Source organism: Theobroma cacao, chromosome 9 (genome assembly GCF_000208745.1).
Source record: "Theobroma cacao cultivar B97-61/B2 chromosome 9, Criollo_cocoa_genome_V2, whole genome shotgun sequence".
Classification (NCBI taxonomy): domain Eukaryota; kingdom Viridiplantae; phylum Streptophyta; class Magnoliopsida; order Malvales; family Malvaceae; genus Theobroma; species Theobroma cacao.
In genome coordinates this window covers 37171284-37183701 of record NC_030858.1, presented here as the reverse complement: position 1 = coordinate 37183701, position 12418 = coordinate 37171284, and the positions used below count along the sequence as shown (strand labels likewise).

Sequence of the window (12418 nt, the reverse complement as noted above, 5' to 3'; positions counted from 1 at the left end):
GGTTTTTTAATTGTCAAGTTTTGACATTTGGAACCTGATCAAGTACTCTTTGGGGTTCACACCATTATAAAACCATCCTATGAACTGTTGGGAGGGGCCTTATCCCTGTTAGTTAGAATGCCTATTCTTGCTTTAATAAAAGAAAAGATTGTGCATATCTAATCATTTTCACCATAGATTAATCTCTTCCTACTTCTCACAAGGATTTTATTTGAAGAACAGTATACCATTAGGCTAGAAATATAAAAGATATATTAAGGATTGGGACCTCTCTTTCAACAACTTCAGTCCTATGTATTCACTTGGAAGTGGGTCAGGCTCATTGCAGATGGAAATTTTCATTTGGCTTAGGATTTGTAGTTTTAGGAAAGTGACATGAAGCAAAGACAAAATCTTATGTTTAATAAAGTGAATGAATCTTCCAAAATATGAATAAAATTAAGGAATGTCCATATAAAAATTGAGAAAAATGGAACATCAGTGCAGCATTTCACCCTAGCCATTGTATAAAATCCTAGTCCTCTATACTAATTTTACTTCTATTTTCCTTTTCTTTTTTTTTTCTGGCTGAAGAACATAGAATCTTTCATTGCAATAGATAGATCTAGAGAAAAATGAATTTAGGTTTGATCTGCAAATTCATGAATTCATCAATGTTTTCTTGGGCTCACTATCAACTCTCATTAGTAGTTTATCAATACCCATTTTTATTTTATGGACCCTACAAATCTGTACCATCAAATATCCCATAGTCAATTTGTCTTCATTGATCAATTCAATGTTTTCCAGGCCTTATTTCCATGTTATGATTCTTACCTGAAATTATTCACTACTGCATAGTTAGGTTGTGGGGATTTACTGCAGCCAAAACAACTTTTCTTTGCACATTAAATGCAATCATTTTCTTAAATATTTTACAAATTCACACCAAGGAATCTTTTAATAGCTAGCAAATCTTAACCCATCCTTTTTAAGTACCAAAAGGATGCTTTTCATAGGAAATGCATTGACAGGATCATAACCAGATTCCAACCAAATATTTATCCCAAAGAAATATACATAAAAATTTGTGTACTTGTTTCAGTTTATGTATTTCAATCTTAAGCTGTAAGCTAGTGTTTTGTATTGTAATAACTGTCTTGTTGGGTTTCTCTTAACCTCTTTCTGGATCTAATGATTTTGCTTGCATGTTGTTGGCCACATGAAAAGCTTAAAAAGTGAACCTTTTATTCTTAAAACCATTGACTTCGATGAAATTAGTTTACTAAATGGAACCCAAAAAAAGGTAAGGCAAAGAAGCTAAAATGGTATCTGGTAGAAGATCGAGGATGATAAGAAGTATTAGTAAAACAATATAATAAAAAGTTAGGTTTATGTTTACCATGCATGTGTGCCAGCAGAATCTGAAGAGGAAAGCAGCTTCTTCAGGATTAAGTTAGTAATCCCATTTATTTTATTTACTGTCACTGGAAACTTTATTTGATATTCTTTAGACCAACAAATCTCAGCAACCTTGCCACTTAGCACATGTTCTATGTGTATTAAGCTTTGGGGTCAAGATAAATCCTTTGTTTCAGACTCTCAAGTGCTTGTAAGTTGCATACAAGTTTCACATAGTTTCAACTTTCAAATAGAAGTTAGTTTTATATTTACCATGCATATATGTTAGCAGAATCTGAAGAGTAAAGCAGCTTCTTCAGGATTAAGTTAGTAATCCCATTTTTTTAACTGTCAGTGGAATCTTTGATATCTTTTAGACCAACAAATCTCAGCCACCTTGCCACTTAGCACCTGTCTTATGTAAACTAAGATTTGGGATTAAGATAAATCCTTGGTTTTAGACTCTTAGGTGCCTGTAAGTTTCATACAGAAACTTTGCAGTTGAATATATATTTTGGGTAAATAGGTTCACCAATGTCTTTTTCAATTATGACTAAGGAACTAGTCATAGATGAAAGTGGCACAGACTTAGCCATCTTATGCGAGTAAATAGAGCTAGTATCTCGAATTGGATGTAGCCCAATGACATATTTCCTTCAGCTACATTGTGGTAAAGGTTGATAAATAGCATGCTTGATGCACCAGGAACTGACAAAATGCCAATGACATGAGAGGAAACGTTTTGTGTAGTCAAGAATGGGCAAATGGAGCTGAGGAAAAAGATTGTCACAGAAGTCAGAAGGGGCTGAAAAAGCAAAAGCAGCCAGCTATAAAATTTGGCAAAGAAAGCCTGCAGATCTGTACAGGAAATGAAGGTGAATAATAATTCAGGAATCCCATCATGAAGAGAATGTGCCTTGGAATTGAAGATAGTCTTGTACAAGACTCCTAGGTGGAGAAGGAATGAAGAACAGAAAAAAATATTGGATTCTTGCCAAATTTGATGACAGAAAAGAATGGCTAGTGGTCAATTGTTATAGGCCAGGAAACTTATACATCTTCAATCAGCAATTAAAAGAGAAAATTGGGTCTCTAAGGGAATTTGGGTATTTGGTAACTGATTCCATTCTGAGTACTTGAAAAATTAACTTTACCTTGCAATGCAATTGAATGCCAAAACAAAATGAAACCAATTTTTCTTCATAGAACGTGAAAACTATTTCCTTAATTAACATTTTTTCCTAATGTATAAAATCAGATTGACAGTGGAGCAGTACTCTTCACTCCCATCATGATCAACTTTCTGGCCATTTTAGATACAGACCATTGGGACCAGCTTGGGAGCTTGTCAATTTTTGAGGTTGCAGCTGTTTATCTAGCTGCATGCTTATGCTGGTAGGTACAACAGGAAACATACAGAAACTAGGCTGCCTTTTATGCTAAGAAGTTAATGGATATACATAGAAAGAGAGGTGAACAAATAGAAGGAAAAATTAAAGGAGGAAATGAAAGGCTAAAAATGCAAAAGGTTAAAGTTAATAACATCAAATAATTCAGTCACCTGAGTTTTCAATTCCTAAACTTTTTCTTCTTCTGCTGCCAACTAATGAGGTTTCGGCTTTATTTTGTGTTGCTTTCGGTATTTAGGATATGTGGGTCATCGCCCAAGGAATCTATGCTTGTCACTCACGCATGGCTGGTTGCCAATTTCACACGGAGGCAAGTAATAGAAGGAAAAAGGCAGAAGTAATTTGATCATCTTTATAATATTGTTATTTTGGAAAAAAAAATTCTAAAAATCGTGGCATAGAGCAATGCCCTCCCCTTATCCAGGCATTGATCTCTTGTTCTTGTAAGTATAAACACGTGTATACATACATACATACATATATTTCTGTTATCATTGCAGCGATCTCTTGAGTATAATACATGCAGGTATACGGTGTTGTTGTGACTTTTGAAAGTACGAGGATGGAGACAAACCGACCATGAATTAGTATTCTTTTTGCAGATCATGACCTATCTTGTCTTACTGTTTCGAAAGTGCAAACGTACCAAACTTTTTGCAGCAATGGACGATCCGTGTTAATAGACTTGACAGCAAAACCGAATGCTACATGATTGAGAACAAGATAAATACCAACCATTCCAAACCCACAAGAGGAATAAAGTTACCAAGAAGCATGATGGTTCAAGACTTCAAAATTGTCTAAGTTAAACCCACTTTTCAATATCCCTCCCTTGACCTTCCGTAGCATTTAGGCTGCATCACCCTCCATAGGCTAGTTGATGCTTGAAAACTGCACAGCCAAAGCGTGTCAATTCATCCTCCTTAGTAACCATACCAAACTTTGCTCTCTGAGCACAAGAATCATTCGTACCAATCACTGAATCAAATCTTTGGATGCTCTTATCACTGGTATTAGACATCGAGTAAGAAGAAACTTCTGTATGTAGACACATCTCTTGCCAAAAGTAAACAAAATGTGTTACAATAATCTAAAACTATGAGCATGGTTTCTTCCACCAAGTCATGTTGATTGGAGTATATGAAGCAGAATTAAGCAAAAACCTAAATAATTGGAGCCAAGGGATTATCCACATATACAAAACTCAAAAGCACTGAATGAAGGAAATCCCATTTCTGAAGTCAAATGGGGTGTATAATTAATCACCAAATACCTTCAAGCTAATTATGAATACAAGATAAATAATTAAGTTTTGCCAGATTGGGCATCCAAAAGGTTGAGTCATCCACAATTACTTCACAAAATCATATAAGCATACTTCATGAACACAAGTTCATTTTCTAACAAAATGTACAGTAATCACCATCTAATTTGCCCCTCTACATTCACCTCAGGCGTGCAGAACTCCTAGTTACTCTTCTCATATCAGAATCAGCTTGTGATGCAGCCTGAGAACTACATCCTGCGGTTTCTGCATCATCATTTTGGCTGAGTCTTTGCCTCTTTCTCCTGGATCTTAGAGGTGGCTGGCTCTGAGTGGATCTGGAAGGTGGCTGGCTTTGAGTGGGCCCACTTGCTTCATCCTCTAGTTCTATGGGTTCTGCCTTGGGTGGTTGATATTGCCACTGAGTATCACAACTTGGACAAACTATTACACCCTGCAACTTATCAAGCTAAACTTATGAACCATGAAACACGTTGGTGATAGAAAATGAGAAGGAAGAAATGCAACAAAACACATACCCTCTGACAAACTCTCCTTTTTAGGCAGTACTGGTGAATTCGAACTGTACAACCTTCATTAGGGCACAATTTGGCCTGTCAAAGATAGCAAAAATATTACTAATATGTATATGTAAGCAGTCATTACAGTTCAAAACTCCAACAAATCAACCATCTTAAAAAATATTTCTCATTATTTATTGCCCTTGTCCCTCAAAAACTTATTTATGTTTCTCAGAAAACATAAGAAACAATACACTTGTCAAATTTATCAAACGGGGAAACTGAAATAACCAAAATATCAATCTGGCCTATATAATTTTAGGCAGCATCCACAAGAATGACAAGGAAAGCATTTAACACAACCTTCAATCCAGCTTCATTGCACACTTCACATGAAGGAACCTCAGCATTACGGAACCAACTGCGCAGATCAAGAATGGACCTGACACCAACTCCAACATTACCATCTTCAGTGAAACAAAGCCACTTGTCCTGCACAAGTTGATCAAGAGTTTTTTCCTTCTGAGACAATGTGAAATTCCTGAATGCAGCAGGAACATTAAGTGAACCATCCTGAGATTGTGATCCTAAGCTGTTAAGAACCTAGAAAAGCAAAACAAGGTTTGTCAAGTTTCAATGTGAAAAATGATTAGCATAAATCCACCATTCAACATGTGAAAATGGTATATAGGCCAAGGGTAGTTCCTGACAACAAAAGAGTAGCAAACTAACAGACATCATATTGGTTGAACACAATCATCAGTTAAACATTCAGCCCACCAAATATGCAACTTACTGATATCTTAAGAATACTTCTGTCTCACAACATCCAGTATAGGCAAATAATAAACAAACTCTCATCAATCATCAATAAATATGAATCCAACCAGTAGAGTGTACATGCTTGTGAGGTGTGTAAGTGAACTGTTACGAAGAAACTGTTAACCTGACATAAATATTTATACATATAAGTTAGATAAAAACTGTCAAACCTGGTTCTCCAATTTAATATTGAGAGCATCAATGTTGGATATGGTACCCTGCGCTGTAACATCTTGTGCTATTGCCTCAATCTAGATTCACCACCAAAAACAATATCAAAACCATGTATTAAAACATAGTTGAAACTAATCAATATGCATAAAAATATTACATAGAAATCCTAAATAGAATAACCCGTGTTTGATATCAATAAAAATGAAAAATTAAACTTACAATGGCCTTAAAGAAAGCAATTTGTGGGACAGAATATCTGGTTCCAAGCTTTGATTGTTCGTCGGAAACATTATTGACAACTCCATAATAAACTTGACCATCATATTGATCTCTACAAGCCCTTAAATCCAACTGAACAAACGAAAGTTCCCTGTTTATCTTGAGAAGATAATCATTAAATTTTTCTTGATGGGTACCTAAAAAATTGACAAAAAATATCTCTTTTAAAAAAATTGGGAAATTAATTGAAGATAAAAATGGAAAAGTTTTTTTTTTTTTCAAAGAAGAAGAAAGAAAACCTGGATTTTGACCAGTGATGCCAGTGAAGATGGAATGGAACTCCTTTTCCTTTAGAGGGCCACGTGATAGCAACGATTGAATGAGCGCGTGGTGCTTCCAATTTAGCACTGCCATTATCAGATTGGATATGACGAAACCCCTAGATTTCCGTAAGGAGCCGAAATGAGCTCTTAAATGCTGGGAAAATGCGAAATTTTCCGGGAAAAAGGAGAGAATTGGGGTCGGAAAAACCAGAGAGTCACGAGAGTTAGGGTTTTTGATGGCGGGAAATATTGGGGAAATGTTCCAATTTGGGTTTTTATCGTTGGCTTCATGTGGCGGGAGAAAAGAACCCTCTTTATTTCGCAAAAGAAGTTTACTTTTTTTTTACTTGTTCCACCATTAATTTTTTTTTAATTTTTTGAAAATTATGATAAAAATTTTGATTTTGATATATTTTATATTAAAATTATAAAAATAATAAATAAGAAAATCTCGAAAAATAAATTTATAATATGAAAGGCCTAGACTTCAATAATTCTATCAAGGTATTAGTCTCAAGCTCCTTTAAGATGGAAGGCCAGATATACCTTATGAAGGATGCAAATGCATCACAATAAAGATTCCGAAGGCAAACGAGAATAAGGCAAAGTCCCAACTCAGGTTTGTTTAATGCAGGGCCACTCCTATGAACCATTCATTTCAACTCGATCCGCCTTCCATCCTGCATAACCGCCTGTGCAGCCTTGTGAAGGAAGCTTCAATCAAGGCACCAAGAGTTGAACATTATCAGAGCTTTCCCAGAGCTAGGGAGGTTTAACTAGATCAAATAAGTTCATGTAGATTGGGGAAGGGATTCTGGTGAGCTCAAACAAATTGCACAAGAAGCTTGAATAATTTGGGAAAGAACAGATTCGTATTGCTCTATGATATCTCAACCAGAATGGGAAGAAGTTCAATCTCAAAGACCAGAAATAGAGAAGATTTCACTTCACATGACCGCTTAACCAGCATTGATAGCAACTCAGGATAAATATGCAAAGATCAAGTGAGGTCCTTTAGAGATTACATAGATCATCTAGAAATTGTTGCAAGCTCAGGGTTCAACTCCCCCTTCCCCCATCTTGACAAAAAAAAATGAGGGTACAAAAAGAGAATTCATTATATCAGCATTCAAGTCAATTAGCATTTTAATGGCTATGTATAGCACCGGCATATGAGATCAACCAATAAGAACAAAACAACCTCAAGCATTGATGGCAAAGTGACCATAACATATACTCATATAGACTAACTAATAAGGATAAAACAATCTTGTAATCCACTTATGGCACAATGAACAATTTACACCTAGTAGTATTTAAAATGGATGATTGCATCCTCTAACCAAAACATACACTTGAAGGATGCCATAGACCTCAAAGACCAATGATTTTCCTGTGCACATGGTGTCCATGCAAACCTTCATCTCCATCATGATCGTGAAAAATGAGTGTTAAGATCCCTACCAAGCATAGCACTGAACCCACAAGAACTTTGTCATAGCGCTCCGCCCAATGAAACTTGAGCTGGCTAGCACCGTAGAAAGATAGAGCCACCAGCGAGGTCATCACTGTTATAGTGCTGCAAATCCAATGTCACCTTGAATTAAGCTATGTACAGTAAAATATACCCAGACATAGCTTCCAAATACAGAAACCACTATTCAGTGAGAAGACCCGACAGGACCATCTATATGTTATCCTGTCTGAAGTCTGATTAACCAGAACTTAAGTACAACTACAGATTAGTGACATGCAAAATATCATCGTGCAACACACACACACAAGGACTTGCTAACTCTAACATACACATACAACACGTTTCCAGTTTGTTAGTCTTCACTTAAATCAGTTCATCCACATAACATTGAACTCTTATACCAACAATGCTACCAATTAATGTTATGAGTGTAGATTATGCGTTGAAGCAGGCTGCAAGGACTTAGTTGAACAATATTATTGCAGCCACCGATAAGCATAGTAAGCATAATACAAATATAATATTAAGGATCACCTCAGCTCTAAGAAAAATGTAGGTGCTGGTGAAAAGAATATAAAATTATGCAATTCGTTTTTGAGAAACATAGTAACAGGCATAGCAACAAAAACAGAAGGTGATTCATGTCTAAAAGGAGTTCAATAGTCTACTGGGTTTTCTTTATTCAATGACCAGCTTTTTATAATAGAACAGATCAGGCTCTATCCCCATGCACATCCTTTGGTATTCCAAGCTTCTGCTATGCATATATATTAGTAAGACTACAACTAACAAGCATTGCTTATTTCACCGAAGGGGAAAAAATAAAAACCAATATTGATGACGAGGAGATTCTACAAAATTGATTTTGTGGCACTAAGATCAGTATACAGTTAACTGAAGATGCTGAACCAACTGGCAACACATGAAATTTAAGACAACTTGACCATAGAGATCAAGGGAACAACACAAGCATGATGATCCCTCCTTCAATAAAATAAATTAGAGAATTCTCAAAATTAAGAGTCCTTTTGTCATTTATACCTGAATAGCAGCACTATAATGGCAAGTACCATCATGGAAGATGAATTTCCAACAGCCAGAAACACAGGAAGAGTGGTTGCACAAGGAGACAATGCCGGAACAAGGACAAGACCAGCAACAGCCATTTTCTCCATGGGTTGGTTATGAGAATGACTGTGTCCGCCCTTTCCAGACAAAAACAACAATATATAGCTACCACCAAGAACTATGAGCAAAAGTGAAGCAAGTTTATGCACTGTTTCTTCACCAGCAATCGTGTTCGTTATAGTGATGGCTGTTATACCAAGAAGTGAAGTAGATATTACATGCAAAACAGCTCCGAATGCGGCTGCACATAGAAAATAATACAATCATAAAGAAGAATGATAAAAAGCAATACGCAGAAATCATTTTAACATTTGATTTCCTTACGCTTAACTTCTGCAACTTAACCTCTTAGATTTGCCAACATGATAGAAACCAAAAAGACAAATCAAATGCAGATTATTACTAAAGAACTAATTAATACTTCAAACTCCTCATTAACCGACAAAAAGAATTACAAAACCGCAGTAGCATTAAGATCCCAAAAACGAAAAAAAGAACAAGAATTTTTCAACAGCAAAACAAAGTTTAAAGAACCCAGAAAAACCATCTGGACATATGTAAATTAGCGATCTAAAAGCATATCCAATTCGATGGGGGGTACTTACTGACGAGGAGGGTACGAGAAAGGGTCCATTTTTGGGCGCGACCGACGATGGAGAAGGGAAGCCAATGGGTGGGAATGAAGGAATGAAGAAGAGAAACGGTGGCTATACCGCCTATTGTTGACAGATCTTCCGCTGTGAAACTCTCCATCTTGCTTTCGTTCAGAGTTTTTTAGAACGATTCAAGAGTAAAAAAATTTGGGATTCTCTGGGTCTTAGATTCAAACAATACTTTTCTACGTTACGTTGCTTTTACTTTATTTGGGTGGAGAAATGGTGAAGGAAGAAATGGTTGTTGAAAGCAGTTGAAGCTTTGAGAGAGAGAGAGAGAGACTGAGAGAGATCTGGAAATGAAATGAAGTTGAACCATAAGAAAATCAGAAACACGATGGGTTTTCCTTGACGGAGGCTTTTCGCACCAATTTTCTTTCTTTTCCATTTTACGTTAGTATATATTTATTCAGAATTTATTTTTCATAAAAATAATTCCTTTCCTACCTTTAAGAATAAAAAAAATTCTCAAATTATATTCATTTGCACAATTAAATTCTTAATTTTTATAATTATATCCAAACAAACTCTTATTCTGTAATTTATAAAAAATTAAAAATATTCAAATTTAGTATTAATCAACATTTTATGTCCCATCAAATATTAATAATTCATAAATTTTATTATTATTAATTTTTTACGATGTACAAATACAATCAAAAGATAAAATTTTATTTAAATGCAATAAATATTAAAAATTGTTGGCAAAGGAGCGCGTGGGAGATCTTCAGAAACCCTTCTGTTGGCAATGGCAGAAACAAGTTGCCATTACCTACAGAACAAATGAGTAAATTGATGGAAAGATAGATCCAACATCCAGATGCAGAATAGAAGAACCAGAAAATAGAGTAAAAAGTAATGATCTTAAAGGAAATGCACTCACAAAATCCCCAGTACATGGGACAATAACATCACCGTCCCACATTAAACATCCAGATGGGCTACAAAGAAAGTTCTGAATTTCAGAACAAGCTCTCTTTTGACATCAATGTTTCCCAATACCCCAAAAATAGAAACTAAATCGGAACAAAACCTAGGACAATCCTCCGTAGATTAGTTATCACCGGGCAGGCTCTTAATAATATCAGAGTCACCTGAAAAACACAAGATATTACCACAATCAGATGAAGTGTATCGCTATATAGCATGCACAAAAACATGTTATCAACATCCTAGTATGTACCAGGTTCAATAATGCTGAGGCAGCACACTCTGAAATATTTGCCGCATGCGGTGCCCAAGTCTACATTGTCTGCAAAAACAAAACAAGTGCATTCTTAAGGGAGATATTCCTCTAAAATGAATGTGTAATGACTTGAAAACTCTAAACAACAAAGTTGTCTTCCATTGATCACTCGAACCAGCATTACATATGAAAAACTAGAATCAAAGGGAAAATAATTCCCAAAGGAACAATATTACAAAGATAAAGAACACACATCAAAGTCATTCACGTATACGTCAGTTGTTCATTTTTATCTTTTCCGTTCACCAGCAAGAGGAAATGCAATTCAGTTTGGCTTTTCACAAATATCTTCAATTACAAACTTCAATACTAATAACCACCACATTTTTATGGGAATATTCCTCTAAATCAAATGTCGAATGACTGGAGAACTTTAAATAAGAACGTTGTCTTCCATCGATCAATCAAACCAGCATTCAATATGAAAAACTAGAATGGAAGCGTAGTTAGCTCCCATCAAGGAACAATAATACAAAGATAGAGAACACAATCATATCAATCTAGTCATATTTTACCATTTCCATTCACTGGCACTAGCAAATGCAATTCAGACTGGGATTTCCAAAATATCATTACTAATAACTAAAGAATGGAAGTGTGGCACTGGGAGGGGACGAACTAATCTTATAGATAATCAGTGAACCTTACATAAGGTGAATTTAATTCAAAGTCATATAAAGAATCAATCCCAGATACTAAGAAAATTTATTGTAGCTAACATAATGAGATAAGTCAAGATTCAGTCAAGTAACAAGAACGTGAAAAGTTTAGGGACATACTTCCATTGTAGTGGTGAACTCCAACCTTGGACAACATGGCATAATACTCAATCTCCGACTTCCTAAGAGGAGGGCAGTTGTTGGCAATGATAATCAACTTCCCTACAAAATAAAAAGCACATTCCATGAATGACTGTCACCCAAAGCTCAATGAACATTGGATTAGCATCACAAATGGAAAAAAATCCCATATTAAACAAAATTCAACAAAAAACCAACATGCCCTTTTCCAAGTTAAACACTGTCTTAACAAAGATGAAATTCATTCAATTTTAGTTTTCCATCCAAAGCAAGAGAATCAGAAAATCCCATCATTTTTAATCTAAACACCAAAAAAGAAAAACCAATGCGAGGAATATTGAAAATCAACAATCCGGTAGCTTAAAAAATCAAATACCTTTGTTGGTTCTGAGAGATTTGAGGACAGTTTTGTAACCCAAAGTGTATTTGCCACTCTTCATAACGAGAGCCAATCTGTTGTTAATGCTCTCATGGGTCTTCTTCTGCATTTCATCAACAAAATAACCATTAATTAGCATATATTCAGAAAATTAGGAAGAAATTAATTTTTTTTTAAATGGGGATGGGATTTTACGGTCTTCTTGGCGGCAACCATTGTCGTCGGAGGGGAGCTTCGTAGCGAGGGGGTGGGGGGAGGGGAGTGACCGCGGAAACTACGAATGGTTCACCACAAACGAAGAAAACCCTAGCCGTTCAGCGTAAGCGAGTTTATATCGTATTAACACTAGGGTTTTAGAGGTGTTATGGGCTTGTGGCTCTTGTGGGCCTGTGATTCAGTTACTTACTACTAGTAATTCCTGAATTTCCTTCTGTTATTTTCATTTATAATAAAATAATATTATATTTAAAAAAAATTTAAAATTATTTAAAAATATAAATATATTCTTATATTTTTATTATATTCAATAAAATCTTTACATTTTTTATTTTAAAGCAAATGAGTCTTTATATTTTTATTTTAAATCAAATAAATTATTATAATTAATAATTAATTTGATCAAA

The 12418-nt window shown here is 35.3% G+C and overlaps 3 protein-coding genes across 3 annotated transcripts; all 3 read right to left on the bottom strand.

Annotated features, from left to right (window-relative positions):
* LOC18590844 (non-structural maintenance of chromosomes element 1 homolog) lies at positions 4004 to 6422 on the bottom strand. The gene is made up of 6 exons (XM_007016610.2): positions 6089 to 6422; positions 5790 to 5986; positions 5567 to 5647; positions 4938 to 5177; positions 4593 to 4667; positions 4004 to 4507 (listed from the first exon to the last, which is right to left on the bottom strand). The coding sequence occupies exons 1-6, from the start codon at positions 6201 to 6203 to the stop codon at positions 4235 to 4237; spliced, it is 981 nt and encodes a 326-aa protein (XP_007016672.2). The 5' UTR covers positions 6204 to 6422; the 3' UTR covers positions 4004 to 4234.
* Positions 7207 to 9765, bottom strand: LOC18590843. The gene is made up of 3 exons (XM_007016609.2): positions 9323 to 9765; positions 8631 to 8958; positions 7207 to 7691 (listed from the first exon to the last, which is right to left on the bottom strand). The coding sequence occupies exons 1-3, from the start codon at positions 9468 to 9470 to the stop codon at positions 7487 to 7489; spliced, it is 681 nt and encodes a 226-aa protein (XP_007016671.1). The 5' UTR covers positions 9471 to 9765; the 3' UTR covers positions 7207 to 7486.
* LOC18590842 (60S ribosomal protein L30) lies at positions 10095 to 12113 on the bottom strand. The gene is made up of 5 exons (XM_007016608.2): positions 11991 to 12113; positions 11793 to 11898; positions 11396 to 11497; positions 10554 to 10622; positions 10095 to 10464 (listed from the first exon to the last, which is right to left on the bottom strand). The coding sequence occupies exons 1-5, from the start codon at positions 12009 to 12011 to the stop codon at positions 10424 to 10426; spliced, it is 339 nt and encodes a 112-aa protein (XP_007016670.1). The 5' UTR covers positions 12012 to 12113; the 3' UTR covers positions 10095 to 10423.

Bases quoted from the DNA above. Each gene is read 5' to 3' on its own strand.
- LOC18590844 (XM_007016610.2), bottom strand. From the start codon at position 6,203: ATGGCAGTGCTAAATTGGAAGCACCACGCGCTCATTCAATCGTTGCTA. The intron at 4,668-4,937 runs GTTGTGTTAAAT...TATCTTTGACAG, and splicing joins GCAATGAAGCTGGATTGAAG to GCCAAATTGTGCCCTAATGA. The intron at 4,508-4,592 runs GTATGTGTTTTG...GATAAGTTGCAG, and splicing joins AAAGGAGAGTTTGTCAGAGG to GGTGTAATAGTTTGTCCAAG.
- LOC18590843 (XM_007016609.2), bottom strand. From the start codon at position 9,470: ATGGAGAGTTTCACAGCGGAAGATCTGTCAACAATAGGCGGTATAGCC. The intron at 8,959-9,322 runs GTAAGTACCCCC...TTCTATGTGCAG, and splicing joins TTCTCGTACCCTCCTCGTCA to CCGCATTCGGAGCTGTTTTG. The intron at 7,692-8,630 runs GTATAAATGACA...TTGGATTTGCAG, and splicing joins ATTATAGTGCTGCTATTCAG to CACTATAACAGTGATGACCT.
- LOC18590842 (XM_007016608.2), bottom strand. From the start codon at position 12,011: ATGGTTGCCGCCAAGAAGACC. The intron at 11,498-11,792 runs GTATTTGATTTT...TTTATTTTGTAG, and splicing joins ATCTCTCAGAACCAACAAAG to GGAAGTTGATTATCATTGCC. The intron at 10,465-10,553 runs GTACATACTAGG...TGTGTTTTTCAG, and splicing joins CCTCAGCATTATTGAACCTG to GTGACTCTGATATTATTAAG.